The sequence below is a fragment of the Hippopotamus amphibius genome, chromosome 4, assembly GCF_030028045.1.
Source record: "Hippopotamus amphibius kiboko isolate mHipAmp2 chromosome 4, mHipAmp2.hap2, whole genome shotgun sequence".
Lineage (NCBI taxonomy): Eukaryota > Metazoa > Chordata > Mammalia > Artiodactyla > Hippopotamidae > Hippopotamus > Hippopotamus amphibius.
In genome coordinates this window covers 143,997,470-144,018,265 of record NC_080189.1, presented here as the reverse complement: position 1 = coordinate 144,018,265, position 20,796 = coordinate 143,997,470, and the positions used below count along the sequence as shown (strand labels likewise).

Genomic DNA, 20,796 nt, shown 5'->3' with positions numbered 1-20,796 from the left:
TCCTTCAGCAGATGCCTCAGCCAACCATTCCACGCCGTCTCCCTGTTACTTCAGTCCCCACTCCTACTTAGGAAACACACAGACCTTATTCCCTAAACACACCGTCTTCCTTCAAGCTTCTGTGCCTTTCCCGGTGCTGTCCTCTCAGCCAGGACCACCTCACCCTCTCTTAGACTTAGCCCCTGATCGTCCAGATCTATCTCACCTTCCTCTGGAAAGCTCTCCATTTCCTCTAAATTGGGATGATGCCCTCCTACGGACCCTCCACGCTCACCCCAGGGAAGCATTTATTGCATTGCAATTACCTGTTGCCCTGTCTGTTTTTGTACTTCACTGGAGACTCCTCAGGGGGCGACTCTGCCAGGTTTCCAGTAAGTACTCAACTCCTGGTAGGAGGCCAATCACAATATTAGTTAGTTGACAAATGGAGGCTGAAAAGACCAAATATGCATTTAGTAAATATGTAAACAAAACATATTCATAATTTAGGTCATTGTATTTAAGGTCCTATATAATTGTTTTAAAAGGGTAGTTGATGTTTAATTATAGGAGTTCAGAAGAGGGGCTGGAGGAGTTTGGGATGAATTCGTAGAAGCTTGACCTTGGATAAGGAAACTTTAGATAAGTGGTGAAGTGTTTAAGGAAGGAAGGGTTTGGGGGAGGGTGAGTAGGATTTCGGGGAGGGAGCGAACATCTTGGAGAGGGAAGGGAACACACTGCACAGGTTGGGTCTGGGGGCCTTGGATACCTGGCCAAGGACTTTGGACTTTATCTTATAGGCAGGGTTTGGAAAGCGGAGTGATACCATGATAATGGCATGTGAGAAGGATGAGTTTGCTGCCTTGAAGGATTAATCAGAAGTGGGGAGGCTGCTTGGGAGCTACAGCAATTGTACCGCATACAGCCTAGATGAGGTGATAGTAACAAAAATGTTAATATCAGGAATTCTCTGGCAGTCCAGTGGTTAGGACTCTGCGTTTTCCGTGCTGAGGACGTGGGTTCAATCCCTGGTCGGGGAACTAAGATCCTACAAGCCATGAGGCCAAAAATTAAAAAATAAAAATAAATAAACATGATAACATAACCCTCAATTCTTCACCTGCCCTCACCCCCATAATAGAATTAACATTCCCAGCCTAACCATGGCCTCAAGTTGGCAAAGTGTACTTTCCCTAACTCTTGACTTTGAGCTTGGCCAAGTGACTTTCCTTCACTGATGGGATGTCAGCATGTGGAATGTCAGCAGAGGCTAGAGATGTGCTTGTATGGTTGGGTTTTCTCCGTTGGCCTCTGCCAGTGCAATAAGAACACGCTCTGCTGGTCCCAGAAAATGAGAGAGACTTTGAACAGTCTGGAGCCAAGGGCCAGCTGCGCCCCACTTAGACGGGCCAACCTCCAGTCTACTTACAGATTGTGTAAGCGAGAGGCAAATTCTCTCCGTTGTAAGCTGCCGCATCTATCTTTGACCCCTCCTTCGGGGAAGGACTTGTCCCTTTTCTTTCCCTGTTCTCCAGCCCATTCTCACTGCTGTAAGAACAGGCATTGCAGGCTCTCAGCTGTGACCACAGCTCTTCTTTCTGCTTGTGCCTTCTCATCAGCATTGAGGCTGGCTCTGTTCTCTCCAATCATTAAATGGAAACCTCCACGTTGACTCCAGTAATCATCCTGTCTCTACTCAGTCTGATTTCTTGCAGACCTGTGCATACCAGCCGCTCAGCTACCTGTCGGCACATCCTCCCCGACTCATTCCTCCACACTGAAGGTGGACTCTCACCTCCACCATCTCATGAAGTTGCCATTCTCCGTCTGCTTCCTCTCAGCCATATTTGCCTGTGGATCACCCCCTCTGTGGAATGCTCTCTACCTGTGGTTGTTTGATACCACATCGGCTGTTGCCTCCTAGTCTCCTTTGAGGATATCGCTTTCTCTGCCTGTCTCTTAAAGATTCCTGTTTCTTGGGGCGTGGTCCTAACCCCCTTTCTCTCCCACTTTATGTCCTGCCCATGGGAGATTACATCTACTCCAGGAGCTTTATCTATATCTCTCTATCATCTATCTCTCTATCTATCATCTATCTATCCTCTATCTATATCTATATCTATCTATCGATCTATTGATCTATCGATCTGTCGATGGCTTCCAATCCTCATCTTCAGCCCAGAGCTCACGCCTGAGTCCCAGACCCATAGCCCGGAATCCTAATGCAATCTTATTCTTTTATCCAACAAACATTTTATTGAGCACCTCCTATCTGCCAGACATGGTGGTAGGTGCTGGGTATACGTAGTGAACAAGACAGACAGAAAGCCCTGCCCAGCTATCTTCCTAGAGTCAGAGAAGTCAGAGAATACATAAACCAGTAAAGTAAATAGTATGTGAGAGCCACTGGAAGGTGTAAGCAGAGCAGGGACGTCATCTGCTCATGTTTTTAAAGGCTCACCCTGGCTGCTGTGTTACAGACAGGGGCAGGTAGGGAGCCAGAAAGAGGGATGCCAGTGAGTTGACCTCTACTTTTGAATGACCCACAGGCACCTCAGACTCAAAACTCCAACACTAAACTCAATACCTCTCCCTAAACTTGTTCTTCCTCCCAGGCTCTGCGGTTCAGTGAAGGGCAGCCGGATCCACCAAGGGCTCAAGTGGGAACCTGGAAGCCCTGACCACTCCTGCCCCTTCCTCTCATACCTAACCAGTCACAGATACTGTCCATTCTAGCTTCCAAGTGCCTCATTCATTCATTCATTCATTCATTATTTCATTCATTTACACCAAATATTTACTGAAGAGTTATCAGGTTTTTGGCCAGTACTAGAGAGGTAAACAATCAGATGTGATCCCTGCCCTCTTGGAGTTTAGAGTTTAGTGTGGGAAATAGATAATACAGACAAAAATAAGCCAATACACATATGATTTCCTCTCATGATAAGGACTATAAAGAAAATGAACTTGTTTCAACAAAGAGGAAAAATAGGAGAGAAAATCTTATATAAGGTGGCCAGGGAAGAACCCCCTAGGGAAGGCACAGGCCTGAGAAGGGATGGGTCAACAGGAATGGCGTCGTAGCAAAGGGCCACAAACTGGGAGGCTGAAAACAACAGAATTTTATCCTCTCACAGTTCTGGAGGCTAGAGATCAGAAACCAAGGTACCAGCAGGGCCATGCTCCCTCCAAAGGCTCTAGGGAAGGATTTTTCATTCCCTCTTCCTATCTGCTGTGGTTGCCTACAGTCCTTGGCTTGTAGACCCACCACTCCAACTTCTGCCTCCATCTTCACAAGGTCTCCTTCCCTCTGTGTCTGTACCTTTACATGTCCTCTCCTCTTCTTATAAGAACACCAGTCATTGGATTTAGGGCCCACTTTCACCCATTATGATTTAATCTTAATTAATTATATCTACGAAGACCCTATTTCCAGATAAGGTCACATCCTGAAATTCTGGGTGGACATGAATTTTGGGGGAGACAAAATTCAACCCAGTACAAATGGCAAGATCTTTTCCAGGCAGGTGGAGCAGCTTTTACACAGGCCTTCCAGGTAGGAAAGAGCTTGGAGTGTTTGGGGCCAGCATGGCTGAAGTGTAGGCATAAGGAGTAGAACAGACCCAGGGAAGCTTGGAGAGAGAGGCAAAGGCAGATCACGGAGGAAAGAGGAAGAAGGAGAGGGAGGGAATGAGGCACGAGTGATGTGGAAGATAACAAGTCTGAAGGATCAGAGTCCTTGAGAAGGTGGCCAGCGTAGGATGTCAGGGTGGGGACAGAGTTGGCTTGTGATAGGAGGAGGGTTCAAAAGTGGAGAAGGGGAAGATGGGCACAGGAGCAGCAGGGCATGATGGCGAGGAAAAGAGAAATCCTTCTAATGGCTTCTTTTTTCTCAGCTAAATAGGAGATAGCTAAGAGGTAGGGGAAAGGGAGGCTTGGAGTTTAGAGAAGAGAAGAAACTTGCGGTAGTTGTCTTGGAGAGAGAGAGAGATCAAGCTTACCAGGATTGCTAGGCAGAGTTAAGAGCTCTTTCCAGGTCTGCGGTTCTCTAGGGTATGCCTGTGTTACTGCGCTTCCACTGTCACTTACCCAGCTCAGGCCACACTGTCGCCTCTGTGTGACGACAGCCACGTCTGATGGCTCCTGCAGTTTCCTGTTGCCCCTGCTGCAGTCTATCGTCTACACGGCCGTCACACTGATCATCCCAGATTCACAGGGCATCACGCCCTAGCTTTCATGTGAGTCTTCAGGTCCGTTATGGGCTGGTCCATACTTGCTTCACAACCTCATTTCTTGCCACTACCACTTCAAATTCCACACTTCAAACATCTGGAAGTGCTGTCAATTCCTCGAATGCGCTGCACTCTCTGTCTGCTCTGAGGCTCTGCACTCACTATTGCTTCTTCCTGAAATACTTTCCCCTCCTGCTCCAGCCCCTCCCCTGTCTGCCTGGCGAACTCTCCTCCTCCTCCCCTCTCAGTGCTCTCCTCCGCGGAGGAGCTTTCTCTGCCATTCGCCCACGCTGAGTTTGGGCAGGTTTCCTGCATAACCCTCTAAGCTTTGGTTCTTTTAAAGCGAATGTTATCACATTACAATGTAATTGCTTGTTTATTTCTATTTGGCCCTCACAAAACAATAACCCCCCCTAAGGTACCATGTCTATGGTTTTCATATTACCTTACACATAGTAGATACTTTTTTACAAGTCTATTAAAAAAGTAAATAAATGAAAAGATTAAGACAGGTGAATGTCTAAGCTAAAGGTCCTGAGTAACTCAAAACTTTAGAGCCGTTGACTCTGCTTCCCCTCAAGGCACGAGGCGATTAACCCTTACGGTGGTGACGTCAGGGAACCGTACTCTGCATGGCCATTGCATCGCGGCTACCTGTTTCACGCGCTGGTTCTCAGCTGGACTCCTGACTTTGCATCATAAATTGCACGAGGCTTTGTAAGGGTTCCCCACAGGATCATCTCTGCTGTGTCTTTCTGCTCTATTCACCTCTTTCTGCAATCTCTGGTCTCTGTTATTTGGTTATAGGTTATGCTTTTCTTTCTAAGTGGTCTTCCAGCTTCTGAAAGCCTTGGGACGGTGTGTGTATTGTAGTCTCTTGGGTCGTTGGATTTTGAGTTCTCAGAAATTCTTTTTTTAAGCTGCTTTTTTTCTGTAGCAAGAACAACTTTGTCTTAGTTCTGGCTCTTGAGTGGTACTTCCTGCTCTGCCTTCCAGCAGTGGCCCAAGGATATACATACTCCCACTCATGCCCAAGTTGTCCTCAGATGGCTTCTCAAGTGATAAAGGAAAAGAAATACAACATGTATTTCTGTCCTGTTGACAGGCCCTCTGATCCTGTTGGAGGCATGCTGATTCCACTACTTGTATGCAGACCCAATTCCTGCAGACCAACCCTGACCCCTGTACCTCTTTAACTCATTCCACTGATAACGTGATCGCTTCCTTTCTCAGTTCTAGCCGTCACAGCAGGGAACTCCACACCAGTTCCTGTGCCATTACCAGGTGAAATCAGCTGCTATTCGCCCTTTTGCTCCAACTTCTAATAATGTACTGTTCACCATGTAAACATAAACACATAAACAGATACAGTATATCGATCTTTGCTGATTCCTCTATTGCTAGGATAGAGGAAATAAAAGAATTCCCATCCCCTCCTTCTTCTTTTTTTTGGGGGGGGATTATTATTATTATTTTTAGAGTGTACAATTTGGTATATTTTTTTTTCTTATTAGTAATGTATATATGGCAATCCCAATCTCCCAATTCATTCCCCCCTAACCCTCCCCACTTTCCCCACTTGGTGTCCATATGTTTGTTCTCTACCCCTCCTTCTTTATGTGTTGACCTCAATACCTACAAATTCTTGTTGGGACAATCCTGCTTTATGAACTTGTCCATTTCAGAATGCACATTTATTTTTGGTTCAAAAGAAACTGCTTTCTCTCATGTACAGTTTGTAAATAAGCTTTTTCCAAAAAAGCATGTTTTCAGCACTGTAACTGAAGTGTAGCAGGCACAGTGTATTGATGTTTGACACTTATTCCAACCGCTTTCTAGAATGCTTTCCATGCTGCAGAGGCTGGGAAATGAAACCTGTATTTCCCAGACACCAACCTTGCAGCCTTGCAGCTGGGGTTCTGGAAGTGAGCTCCGTTCAGCCATTCAGATGCATGGGGTTTGGAAGGCGGGAGTGAGACAGCCCTTGCTTCTGTTCTTTTCGCGGGCAAGCACATGGTCACATACATTTAGTTTCGCTGTGTCTGATCACTGGCTCTGTGTGGTGAAAGCTGTGGTGGGTCAGCTGTTTCCTGATGTGGGTTCTAGGGGACACGTGGGTGGTTCTGGTTGTAGCAGATGCAGGGGCTTCCTGACCACAGGGGCTTCCCGAGGGCAGAAGTGGTGTCGTGGTTTTGGAGTCGGGGCAGGAGCGGAGCTTCCCACTTTGGCAGAGAGCTTCCTGGTGGCAGAGGCCACAGTTCTGTTGGTGACTGGGCTCTGCAGAGCGGTGCTGAGGTCATCATGGAAAGGATCAACCTAGAGCCCTTCTCTACTAATTCGTGAGCCATTTAACGCCAGGTACTAAGTCCCTCTCTGCTGAAACTAGCTGGAATGGATTCTGGACTTTGCAAGGGGATCCTGACTGATATACTATGGGAGTAATTATTTGCAATATTAAATATAGCTTCTGCTTAGGAAGATTTTAAAGCAAGAGAAGCATCTATCTAAGAAGAGAGGCAAGATTCAGACTTTCTCTTGGCAGCTGCAGCTATGCAGGAACCAAATCGAGGCTCTTGCCATTTTGGGTGCATACATAACTTTCTGTGCCAATAGCGTTGTGAGTGATGGGTGGGAGGCAGAGCTCTGGAGACCCTAACTTTCACATTCACTTGAATTTATCCTAAAACTCCACCCTAAATTTATAAGCTTTCAGGTCGAATTCTCCTGTCACAACCTTTCTAATGATGAGTGGCCCTTCCCCCATTCTCTCCCTCTCTTTCTGTCCTCTCCTCCTGCAGGAGTCCTTCTCCACCTCCACCTAGTCACCATCACACACACATACACACACACACACACACACACACACACACACACACACGGGACAAGTCCATTTGTAAAGAAACAGAGTGATATGAACAACAAATTAAAGTTTCCAAAGAGAAACAACAAGATCTGCCGTCGGGTCTGTCCCTGGGAGAAAGGATCATTATTCCTGTATGAAAAGCACAAGGTGGGAAAGCAAATGACGTGGCAGGAAGAGAGTTAACAGAATGGGTCTAGGAACAGGCAAGTCACTCTTCACTATCTTAGGTTCAGGTTCTGTTTCTCTGCAATTTTAGGATGAGGCAATCCTTGCTCATGGTGCAAAATTCAAAGCAAGAAAAGGGCACATACAAGTCTCCTGCCACCCTGGAGCCCACGCTCCTGGTTCCCCACCCAGAGGCCAGCTCCGTGGTGAGTTTCTTCCAGCTTATTTTCCCCGCGGGAGCCTTCTGATCTGGGGATTGCATGGAAGCCTCCAACTTGGTGGGGAAGAGCTCCGGGGGTAGGCGATGGGGGGAGGGGAGTCCGTGTTGGGGGCAGGGGCGGTGACAACCAGGACGCCAGACCCAGCCGGCTGGTGCCTGGCAGAGATCTGATCCCACAGTGTGGACACGACACCTGTGGTTGCCTCTCCCAGCCGCTTGGTCCTCAGGAAATAGCCGATTCCCTGGCGGGAGGCGGGCCTGTGCCTTTTTCTTTTTAGCGTTATTGTCTGTTAGGTTTTAATATGTTGTGGTTTATACCCACAGCTTTCCCTCAGCTGTAGATGAGAGTGCTTCTGGACGAATGTTTGTTTATATATGTCATGTTGCTGTCCTTTCAGGTCCAAATACGTGCATCTGAGGCAGGAGACTGTGTTTGTTTTTCAAACTAAGTGGAACTGCCAAACACCCTCTGCCTAGATCATGGAAAGTTGCCCTATTTGGAGTTTACAGAAGAAAAATCCGTGCCAGTTATAGCAGGTATTGAGAAAGAAGGAGGGAGGGAGAGAGAGAGACAGAAACTGAGACACAGACAGAGACACAGACACAGAAAACCTGAATAATCCTTTGGCAATTCTAAGTGTGACACAAGATTCTCTTCTTAGCAATTCTGTGCCTCGTTCCTGATAATTTTAGGGGCTGCTATGTCTCTTGCTATCAGAATTAGTATCAGCAGCTTTCAGAATGACTTAGCAGTTAACCCCTCCAGAAATCTTAAGACATTATTCTTTTCTTCTCCAAATTTCCCCTCTCTAAGCCTTCTAATTCTCCTTCAAATTTCCATCTGTGAAGTTAATACGATCCAATAAGAAAATAATGTGCTCTTGAGACACTGACATGCTCAGAGTCACCTTATCCTTCCCTAAAGCCTGGAAAGTTTGAATTTTCCTTAGGATAAAAAAGTAAGAAATAATAGAATAATTCACTGTACTGTAACAATTAAATCCAGCAATTTAACATTACGCATTGGTAAATATAATGTTCGCCACGACCCAAAGTCTCCCATGTATTGACAGACAAAAACAAAGTTATAAATCTAAACCTCCTATTCCGAACCACATTCCTCAATGTAAACAAGCACCCAAGCATGCTGCTACATATCTTTACAGACGCAATTACAAACAAGCCTTATCAGTCACTAAGTCACCAATGCACACAACACTTATCTGCTATGCCCTCTGCTGGATAGAGTACACAAGGCAAGTCACATTATTTCCAATTAATTTTTGGCATCATCCCTCTGCATCTGCTTTAGGAATGCAAGGCGTGAAATTTATAGTAGCAGGTTTAATATTCCATCCAGCCAAAATTATTTTGCTACAAGGACTTACATTTGGTGAAATATTCTGGGTTGGCATTTTTTTTTTTAAATACATAGATTGCTTCTCCCCTTCTTGCAACCCACTGTCCCAACACTCAAGCTGTCACCAAACTCAGTACGTGGCAGGAATAATTTCATGCTGAGTAAAATATGTTTAATTTCACATCCTGTAAGAATAATTACTTAGCACAATGCCACTTAAAATGTATTTCTATCTGCAAATGCTAATGAAGCTCCAAAAACCTGAATCATCTTTGGAAAGAATTAGGGAATTAAGGATGCTTCGCCTTCACTCCCTCTTCTCCTGGAGAAGGACTGCCTGAAGAGAGAAACCCGGACCACAGGAATAATCCGAGGCGAGATCCTGCTGTCTTCAAACTGGGTGTGAGTCTAGTGGCTTTTGGGGAAGTTGATCCGCAGACCTCTCCTGAGCCTCCCCCAGGACGATGAAACAGAGCCTCAGACTCCCTGGAGGTGCCCAGTCCTCACCCAGGTCGCACTGGACAGCCACGGGGTGGGCTCAGGCCAGGGCCAGTGCAGACCACCTACCCGAACGGCAGGGCTGTGGCCTCTGGCCTTAAGGATCTCGTCTCTTTGATCATCGGTGCGCCCAAGTAGTAAAGACCACTGTGCTAGCTACTGCTCATCTTGAGGCTTAAAGCTTTCAATAAAGAACGACAAGGACAAGAGACAAAAGGAGTGTTTTGTCTTAAAAAAAAATCTTTAAACCATTTTATTTTGAAATCATCTTCGAATTATAGAAAAGTTGCAAAAATAACTCAGAGAGTTCCTGTATACTCTTCCCCCAGTTTCACCGAATTTAATATCTTACGAGACTACAGTACAATGATCAAAACCAAGAAACTGACATTAGTGCAATATTATCAACTATTAACGACACGGCAGACTTGGATTCGGATTCACTAGTGTTTCCACTGGTATTTCTTCTGTTCAAGAATCCAACCCAGGATCCCATATCGCATTTAGTTGTCACAGCTCCATGGCCCCCTTCAATCTGGGTCACAATCTGTCTTTCCTTGTCTTTCACAACTTTGACACCTTTGAAGCGTACTGGTCAGGTATTTTGCAGTGTCCCTCAGTTGGGTTTGGGTGCTGTTTTCTCGTGACTACCTTGAGGCTATACATTTTTGGCAAGAATGTTATGGAAGTGCTGACTCCTTCTCATTGCTTTGTGGAAGAGGGGCCTGTCGTCTTCAAGCAATGGAGAGAAGCAACAGCACGTGCTGAGAGCCTGAGGGAGCCATTGTACCTCTTAGAACCTGGGTGGTGGGTCCTGGAGAGTCAGGAGCCGAACCTAAGCACACTCAGCATCCTTCTCGTACCTGTGTCCTCCCTCCTCTGTTACCATGGTGACAATGGAGAAGTGAGAAGTTTTCTTTTCTGTAGGCAGACAGCACTAGTGTTCTTTTCAATCCGGTGCTGTTGAGACCCGCAGAAGGACAAGGTGTAGCCAAGGAAGGCAGACTATTATGGATGCTGAGGGGAGAAGAGGCGTGGGGTGAGGTGTGGAAGTGTGGGGAAAGGGACTGCTTTGCTATCCAGCGCAGCCATTTGTGGATTCAGCAGGGCTCTCTGTGAGTGAGATGTGGACGTCTCCATGGGTGGGAACCTTGTTAATCTGTGTTGAGGCGGTGGAGGCAAACATTTCTCAATCAGCATTTGTAACAATGAGAAAACAGGTTTGATTTCCTCAGTGGGGTTAAATGTAGTGGTGATGCAAAAAGATCCTCGGAGAGGTTTTAAATGCTTGCGTTTTGGTTTTCTCCCTCTCTAGACTGGAAGCTCCCTAGGGGACAGGCCCTAGTCTGTCTGGTTCCTCTCCCCCACTGAAAATCTAGGACCGGGGCCTAGAACACTGTAGGATCTCAAAAAGTATTTATTGATTAAATGAATTTTTAAAAATGAGTTTTAAAAAAGTGAGTGGATGAGGGACTCATTTACACACACTGACCGGCCCTCCACTCATCCCTTTTTGGAAGTCTGTGGCCCCACCCCCAGCATGGTTTTGGAAGCCCAGCAGCGGCTGTGAGTTCAAGGCTCTAAGCTTTCTGACCCGTGTCTGTCCTCCAAGGGCCTGGAGAAGCTGTATTGGGAGGAGGCTGTTCTGTGAGAAGTCCCAGGAATCTACAATGGAATCTACACTGTGTGGGGGAAAGTGGAGTCAGACAAATGTGTCGATGGCAAGATCTCAGTTTGGGGAGAGGCCAATAGTAGCGATACTGCCTGGTGGACCACGGTTTGGGGAAGCCAGTAAGGGAGGGACGACGGTGATGGTAAGGGGGTTGTGTGGAATGGTTTTTCCTTGTGTGTGTGTGTGCGCATGCGCGCACGTACGCACACGTGCACAAGTTGAGACGTGTTTCCCTTATGGATGGGACTGACTTCATTTCTTCATGTGTTCAGTGCTTCTTGGTTATGCTCTTACAATTGCCAGTTTTCCATATAATTTAAATAACACATTATTTGTAATCATTGTTGTAATTTAAATTGAATTGTTTTTCAGATGCATATTTAGTGAAAACTTTTTAAACATTCAAAAGAGAAGCAAAGCAGCAGGAGGCTTTGGAGACTTATTGGACTCAGGTGTGTAGAGGGGCTGAGCACCGGTGCTCCGGCGCATTAATGAGAGCAGCCAGTGCCGTGAGCAGTGGCTGTGCGCCGGGCACCCCTCAGTGCATGCTGTCTCTATCAGCCCATTTCATCCTACAGACACAGCGTGAGGTAAGTCTGCTATCGCCCCCTTCTACAGATGAGGAGGTTAGGGCACACAGACACTTACACCAAGTCATCCAGCCAGTGAGTGGCAGAGCTGGGAGTCCAGCCCTAACCACTGTACAAACAGGGTCCTAGTGCAGTCTAGAAAAGGCCTGTTTTTTTCTGGAATAGCCTGTCACCTGGAAATGTGAATGGAAGAGCTGGGGAGGACTAGGTTTCTGCTCTTTCAGGGACATAGTAAACCCACCAGGTACACATCCGTGTGTGCTTCATTCAGGCAACAAGATCTCGAGTTGTCCCTCTCTCCATGGGAGGTCACAGTGAGTTCCTGCAGGAGACTGCAGGCTGCTGGGGGAGCTTTCAGATGAAATACCTTTGTTAAGGTGTTTCTTTAAACCAGCAGCACTATAATAAAAAGGAACATAAAATATCTATCTTAAAAAATTTCAAGCAGGTCACATGTTTCACATGACAATTATAAGCACAATTATTAAGAAATCTTACGGAATTGCTTTAAAATAAAGTTCTAGTTTTGTCTGAGTCTTGTATAGACTCCCGCATTTATCTTGTATAAATTAGCTCACAGTATTCAACAGGTTAGGCTCTGTAGATCAACTATGTAATTGTTCATAAGGGGACATGTAAAAGGAGAAAAGTATTGTCATATAGATGCATGCAGCAGAGTTTGTGTGGTCACATCAGGAGTCTTTGTCTCATGAATAGCACTAAATTTATTTGCCTCCCAAAGATGAAAAGCCAGACTACTTCCAACTCTGACAGTAAATGCAGGAATGAAGCCATTCAATGGATATTAAATGGAATTAGTTGTTATAACAATAAGCATTGTTATTACTATTGTTATACAGTTTTACAAATCAGACATATGACTTCAGGGCCAAATTTGGAAGAAATCATTATCATCTAAACACTGAATTGGTAAGGAATTAGGAAACCAGATATTTAGTTCTTCAAAGAGGCCTCTGACCTTCTGGACACTGTTAAAAAGTTTTAATAGAATGGCTGAACCAAACAGAGCAATCATGAACACTGGCTCTGGGTGGTTTTGGTTTATGGGAGGAAAAGTCTAATTCCCAACTCAATGAACATTCCAGTGGAGCTGGGACATATTTCCTTCTGCAAAACATAGAAATACTATTATGTTTTGAACCCTGCATAGGAACAGGAAAGAGTATATAAACTAGTGCAACATTTTTCAAATGGAGCTTACAGTAGCTGATTCAGCTGGAATGTAATTTATGCTAATAAGTTCCTGGATTTCAAAGTGACTTATCACGCTAAAACCTTTAATTTGGATATATATTCCTAAGTCCAGAATGGGTAGGAAAATTCTTTATCAAAAGCCAGGGATACAACTGGCCCTGTATAAAAAGGAAGGAAAAAAAAAAAAAAAAGAAATTATTTTCCAGAGGTTTGGAGGAGGGTAAGAAAGAAGTTCAGTGTATAGCTTGTAAACAATTTCCTACAACATAGTTTTTGATCTCACACACCATTTACTGCTAGAAAAGTTTATCATAATTTTAATATGACTGCATCATTTGGGTCAGTGTGACACAGAGTTGATAGTAGAACATAACTGATTTCAGTTAACTGTGATGGAAGAGGGGAAAGTATACCAGGTTGAGCCAAGAAGCCTGTGTTCTAGTCCCTAACTAGATTAGTTGTCCTAGTTATACTAGATGATCCCTTACCCAACTTTTTGGCATCAATATGCAATAAGTTTGGATAAATTCTCCTAGGCCAGCGGCTTTCAGATTTATTCTTACTGTGATCCACAATAAGAAGTAAATTTTATATTATGACCTAGTTCACATACATTTATAGATTTTTATGTAAATGTCTCTATATCTATATATATCAATCATAGTATGATCTATATGCTATACATAAATCATACACACACACACACAAAATGAAACAAAGTTTCGTGAAATAATTGTTACGCTTGTTACCTCTGATACATTGTATTTTTTATTCTATTTCATTAAGAGAAAGCTGGTCAATTTCCACTAAACTGACTTGATGACCCAGTTTGACCATCACCAAAACTAGGCACAGTCCTGCCCTTGGAGGAACTGCATCCAGATGAATGCAGGTGACTGTGTAGGTTAATGGTTAAAGCTCTGATTACTGAAAGGAAAATATAAAATCTGTAGATACCAGTCCACAAATTGAAGGAATATACACTAATTTTAGTGAAAAATTATGACACACTAAATAACACAGCCACTAAGTACAAGTACTCTCTATCAGTGAGCTTACCCATTTTAAGCTCTGCATAACTGAACTTTGGTTTTTTATTCTTCTATAAGTGAAACTATTTTTGAAACTCCCTCTCATCTGTTAGATTGGCTTTTAACTCTTCAAGCAAAGGAATCTAGTGTTTTGATAAATGAATCATCTTCTGTTTATAAACAACCACTTTTAAAGTTTCTGTGGCTTTTGATAGAGTATTTTAAAAGAGCCCTTGATTTTTTTTTTTTAATATTAACTTTTAAAAGCACTGTTAATAATAAAACAATTACAGGGAATTCCTTGGTGGTCCAGTGGTTAGGACTCCATGCTTCCACTGCAGGGGGCCCGGGTTTGATCCCTGGTCAGGGAGCTATAATCCCACAAGCCTCACAGTGTGGCCAAAAAAAAATAAAAAAAATAAAACAATTATATAATGTTTTCCTTCCACTTTCAAAACGCATTCTGGGGGAAGATACTGTAACAAGATTCTAGTCCTTGCATCTTTTACCCTGTCCTCAAATCCTCTGTGGCAGTTTTTGAGTTCAAGTCTTGGCATGCCAGTTATTACAGGGATTTCTTGTGTCTCAGATGGTACTCAAGGGTGTGTGGTAATAAGTGACTCATTTAGGTTCCATCACACTATAATCCAAGGAAGGGAAAACTGGGTCTGACTTCCCAAGCATTGTTTCCTTTGTGGCTTTAATCACACTTGTATTTGCATACAAGCGACCAGCACAGGTATTAAGGGTATGTCCAATGGTTCAACCATTAGGGAATATTTTATTTACATGAGAGAAATTGCAAAAGATTTTCTGTAAAAGGTTACATTATAAAATAACTCCTTTTCAGATAACATTTCTAAAATAGGAGATGGTTATGGTTTGTTTGCATATTTTAAAAAACAGGACATAATCTCCATTTCTTAGTTTATAATATATAGTATATAATGAACTTACCGATATAAAATTGTAATTCATCTACTGTTCCCCACCCATACTACTTGTACAGATCTGTAACAAATTCTAAACAATGAACATTCTGAATGGGTTAGAACTTAGATTTGGCTTATTTCTATTTATCTTTTATTAGATGTTTAACATTAACCTCATCTCAAGGCCACTATATACAGAAAGACTTGCGACTACTTGGATGCTCTGTGAAGTTGGGTCATGTGGATGGGAACATGGTCCAATTATTTGCCTTTGTGTTCGATCTACATCGTGAGACTTTCTCAACCTTATCAACTTTTTAAAATCATCACAATATCTGTGCTATTGAAAATTAACCCTTGCCAATAACTCTTGAGATCAGTGGAAAAGATGCAGATAACTCTACTTACAGGGCAATAATTTTAGGCTCTATGTTTACAGGTTTAGAACCTCTACCTGTCTCTCCCATCTCTTTCTTTTTGCAATATGACATAAGCTAATCTTTCCAGTATATACAAATACATGTTACATTGTGGAAGAGCAATCAGATTTTTTTCCCCAGAAAAATCCCTTTCTCAAGATATATTCCTTTTAGTTTACTTTCTGATATCCAGGTAAGCACATAGTGCTATTCCTGAGGCTTTTTTTATACCGTCCACACTGATCCAAATCAAACAGACCTTTAGAGGGTACTGACAATGACGTCTTTATTGAATATGATCTGTGCTGAAGCTTTGGCTCCCTGTTTGCTCTGTAATACTGTGCCAAGATCTTGGCCTTTAGATGTTCCCAGAATCCCTGGAAACATTACTTATTTGTTTGTGAGTATAAGCCTTAGAATGGGTTTGCATCCACAACAAAATATGAGGATGAACAAAGCGGTGTAAATCTCTTACTGGGTTGAATTTTTTTTCTTTACCGAACCATAGGACTTGGAGCCAGTTAGAACAGAATTTTAAGTAATACTCTACATTGGTGCTTTTACAAAATACACCAGAATTAAAACAGAGTAAAAGGATATGCTGTAATAGGATCCATTTTTTTTTTCAATCTTTGGTATTAACTTTTTGTCCTGAATATTAAAAGTATTAACATTTCTAAATTCTGAGGGATATTGGCAGGAACTATGAACAAGGACTCACATCGTTTAACTTTCAAAATATAAATTAAAAAACTACTCTTCATATCCTAGTCTGATGACTTAAAGAAATCAGCAGGGTATCACACAATAATCCTAACACTCAAAATGGCTTTATTTAAGTATCATAAAGGCTAAAGATCATGGTTCTATCATTAGAAAGTACTAACAATACAGGCAGAAATAACATTTCACAATTTCTATTAGAAGACTTCGAAACAGGACGCTAGTCATTGATTCTCTTCTATTTTGGCAGCAATTTGAGTAATAGAACACAAGCATTAAAAAAAAAAAGGATCCTTTGAAAAAACAAAGAAGAAAGTCAACAGCAAGAAGCAAGCATATCTGCATCAGTGGGAACAGGGCGGGGGAGGTTTGTTAGGGGAACATGGAAGCCACAAGCCCCTTCTCCACTCGCCCTCGGGGTGTGTGGCAGCCTTGGTGCCGGGCAGGAGGGCACCACAGCATGTGGAGAGGCAGGCAGTTTTGCTGGCCCCACTTGCTCCTCAGGCCCAAGTGCAGGCAGAAGTTAGCCTTGCAGGGTTCCTGTCGTCCTGCCAACCCACGGCACTCCAGGGACACTGCTAGGAGAAGGCGAGCCAAATCCTGCATGAGAAGTCACCTCCTTCACATTCTCTTCCATGTTGGGGGTTAGACGAAAGGATACCCCTTCTGTCAGATTTTATGTTGTTTGTGTACTAGCCAAGGAGAAGTAAGAGAAAGAAAAAGCAACTTGTTTAACCTCACACAATAGAAAGGAAAGAATTCTTCAAAGTAGTTGACCTGGGAATGAAGCCCAGCATCCCAAAATCTCAGCTCAGTCTGCTCTTTTTTCATTCACTGCTGGTTTTTAGAAATTTAAATAATTATGATCCTATCTACTGTGGGCCATCGTATCATTGCTTTCTCAGACAGTGGTCCAAAGCCACTGCTGCACTAATACAGAATAATCTATGTACCATCTGACAACAGTCAATATGAAAAGCATATTCAGGCATATATGTAGCACCACAGTACAGACACACATTTAAGGGGCAGATATTTTCAAAAAAAGGCCCTCATTTGCCATTCTTTGGGCCATAACTAGGAAATGTTACTCCAATACCAGATGTGTATGTAGATGCCGAAAAGAACATTTACATATTATTCCATATACAGTACATAGATGTTCAGTAACCAACATGCTCATCTCACACATGCATGCAATCTCTTTTCTGAAACAATAAAGGGAATGCATTTCCAGGGAAGGAGTATATGAGTTTTATTGTACTTTTTTAAAAGAAAAGTAGAAATCATAATCTTATATAATTCTTTCAAATGGATCAACTTAGACAATTTATCAATGCTTCCTTCAATTTTTACACCACACTGAACTGCAACAGGTTTTTGTTTTAAGGTAAACCAGGTTTTTGGTTCTTCCCTGTGGAGAAGTTACTTTCAAGTCAGTGAAAGTTCTTGGCCCATGATTAAAAGTCTTTGCCAATTAGTACTCAACAACTTCAATTCATTTTTTTCTGGTTCAAGATGAGTAGGAGCCTAATAAGGCTGTGATAAAAGGGCAAAAGGCACTGAGAGCCAAAAGCGGATTAATGAGCTCCTCCATTTATTTGTCTTCCTAACAGCTGAACTGTTACAACTATTGACACTCTTCAAAAGGTTCCGCTCTGAACCCCGTCCAGGCACTGCAGGCTCCAATGGACATCTTCAAATCCAGAGAATGGAGGGGCAAGAGCTTCCCCTGTGTGATGCCAAAACCAACAAAGCCCCATGGATCAGGTAATGAAACTTCAGCTTTTCCCTCTTTGAGATTTATTTACTGGCAGCTGACAAGGGGCAAATTCAGCTCGAATTGTGCAGTCAAGGCCCTGTCAAGCTTTCGGAGGCACCCTTGTCTTGAAGCACCTTCATGACTGGCATTTCACTCAAAAGCCCTCCGCACTGGTCCTTAACAGCTTATGACATCACAAAGGACACTCCAGACAGATGCCTACATGGCATCCTGCAGCATTTTAAAAGAGAATTAGTGGTTTTAATTATGGTCGTAGTATGAAAGGGAACCATGCAAGCTCCACAGGAGACCTTTGATCAGACCCTTTCGCTAGTACAATGCCACGGAACTGTGACTATTCCTGGTAAGGGGCCTTTTCTTGCTGAATGACTCACCAGTGATCTTTGAATGCAGACAAGCTTCTAGCCCTCCCTCTTCATTAGTGAGCATTTCTATACAGGGGCCTATATAGCGCTTGGAGTCTAGGAGCTATACAACTGGGGGGAAAAGAATCCCTACAGATTCAGGCCTCTACTTAGGAAGTGCTGAAGGACTCTGAGTGACTTTATTCATTAAAACAGGTTGCTATTAATTAACTGTCATAATAAAATAAAGAACTATTATTTGCATTTCTTACTATGTTCTCTTTAGTAATATGTATAAAAGATGCTTGTAACAGAAATGAATTTATTGAACCACTTCCCCACACCCCCAAACCCCCACCCCCTCCCCCCTCTTTTTTGGCATTTTGGCAGCAGGAAGCCTCCTAATTATTGGGCCCAGATTTATGAGCCCAAATAGAAGTAAAACATGAATATAAAATTAACTAAGGAAAGACAAAATCCCTTCTACTTGCCAATCAGTTTAAGCAACTGATAAAAAAAGCAAGCAACAATTATCTTAATATTTTAGTGATTTCAGAGAATGATCTAAGACAATAAAATCCCAACTTTTTTTCACAATATCGTTCGGTTGGTATTTAGCTTGAAGTGTGAGATTATGTAACAACCACAGCTACTCAAAAAAAAAAAAAATCACAAAAAAACAGTATTCTAACTTGAAGCATAACAAGATTCATTCTTAAAAAAGATGATTTCACTTCTGGGAAACAGAGAATGTCTTTGGTCTGGTATTAATGTTTTAAGAATTTAATTTCAATACCCACCCCAATAAAAAGGGCCCTTGAGATTCATAATCAATACTTTAAGTGTACGAAAACAGTTCATTCTCTTCTATAATCTAATCAAGCAAGTCATTTGGCAAACAATTGTGGAAGTAGGAATATTTTTCAAAATATTCTCACAAAATGGTAATTCAGTAACATGGGCTAAATAGAATTTGCATAAATACCACATCTCAGTCCTTAACACCCCCTCCCCCAACTTCCTCCATCCCCCATGAAACAGTATGGCTGCACCATGTTACTTATATCTGGGAGATGACTTAAGCTCCATTTTTTTATGCCGTTTCTTTTCTTGGAGGAAAAACTTTTGGACTTCAGAATTTTAGAAGCCGAACGCCAAGCAGGTTTTTCACAGTTTGCTGTCTCAGCCATTTTTCATATTTCTCAGACTTTGCAGTTCTTTTCTTAGGTGCTTTAGAGCAACTGAAATATCGGCCAGCTGTGGATCATTCTGGGCCTTCTCAGTGTAGAGACGGAAGTGTCTGATGGTTTCAGATAACAAGACTTCAGGGTCTGCACCTCTTTCCCGAAGGCGCAGCATCCGTTCACAGGCGATGGCATAGTTCTTGTGCCAATTCACTGGGTGTTCCTTTCGTAAATAGACAATCTCCTTATAAAGCTGGAAGACAGCAAAAATGTTGGTATTCCATTGTTATCCCCTGACTTTAAAAAAAAAAAATCCAGAAAACACAGAGAAATTAATAACACAAGAAAAAAAAAATCCAAGCAGCCTACAGTAAAAATCTAATCATTGCTAGGCCATGCAGAAAATGCAAGGATGTTACTGTAATTATTACAGTAGCAGGAGGCAAATATGCTTCATCTAAAACTGCTTCTGGGGGTTTTGGGATGTTGCAGAGGGAACCTAAGACACACTGTGTCAGGACAAAATGCTGTTCCTCCAGAAATGTTCTGGGAAAGGGATTTAGTTCTAATTCATGGAAAGCTATTTACTCAACAGGCAGAAAGGTTGAAACTCTAAATTTAGCTATTGGAGAAAAAAATAGCTTTCTTTAGAAAACTGCATGGAAAAAGAACCTGAAGAAATTTAAATTTTGTCCCTCATTTTTACATAAATTTCTCTCTACATTATAAACAATAGTAATAACAATAGCAACAATTAAAACACCTCAAACAAACCCAGCATCAAACAGACTGGGCATAATAGAATTGAAGAGACATCCTTAAAGTGAGATACTGAAAATCTTCACAGTGTCCTAAAATTACAATTTTCATTAGTTAAAACTTTGCCCACAGGAATTCAGAATTTTGTTTTCCAATATCAGAGATAGTATTAATTGGATAGAGTTGGGATCTTTAATATTGAGTTTTCCAGAGAAAAATCATCAAAATTTAACAAATAAACAAAAAGTAGGTGCAAATCTACAAAACAGAATATTATACTTGCTTATTTGGGAATTTCACAGCCTTCTAGGGGATTATCACATTGGAGTCAGGTCCGCAGGCACTTGAGTTAACTAGTAGGCTCCATGAGAGCACAGGACAAGCAATGATGCTTTCTCCAGGGACAAGGGCTTTTTGAATTAGATAGAACTATACTCATTATATCATCCAGTTGAAAGGGACCCAATTATATTATCTATTTCCCCAACTCCTACTCCCATAGCAGACAAATGCATACCTAATCTATTTTGAAACAACATCCCCATGAAAAATTCCCCAATCCATAATATGTCATTTTGATATTTAATAACCCTCAGTCTTCAAGCTGCCTTTTAAAGCTATTTTCCTCTTAGTTCCCTCCACTCTATAAAATAGCAAAGAGTCACCTTGCACTTTCATAGACTATTTTTTTTTCTTTTTTTTTTTAAGCTCTTTATTGGAATATAATTGCTTTACACTCTTGTACCAGCTTATGAGGTACACTAAAGTGAATCAACTGTATTTATACACATATCCCCATATCCCCTCCCTCCTGCGACTCCCCCTAA

General features: G+C 42.4%; 1 protein-coding gene across 7 annotated transcripts in view; it reads right to left on the bottom strand.

Annotated features, from left to right (window-relative positions):
* Nucleotides 1–18,863: 18,863 nt before the first annotated feature.
* TMEM260 (transmembrane protein 260) overlaps nucleotides 18,864–20,796 on the bottom strand; it is a 59,288-nt gene continuing 57,355 nt past the window's right edge. For 6 of the 7 annotated variants that reach the window (XM_057730497.1, XM_057730495.1, XM_057730499.1 and 3 more), the window contains one exon: nucleotides 18,864–19,463. In XM_057730497.1, the coding sequence (XP_057586480.1) occupies nucleotides 19,209–19,463 (255 nt within the window). In that variant the 3' untranslated portion in view covers nucleotides 18,864–19,208. The remainder of the gene's footprint in view (nucleotides 19,464–20,796) is intronic. The other variant, XR_009053081.1, reaches the window with a different exon arrangement.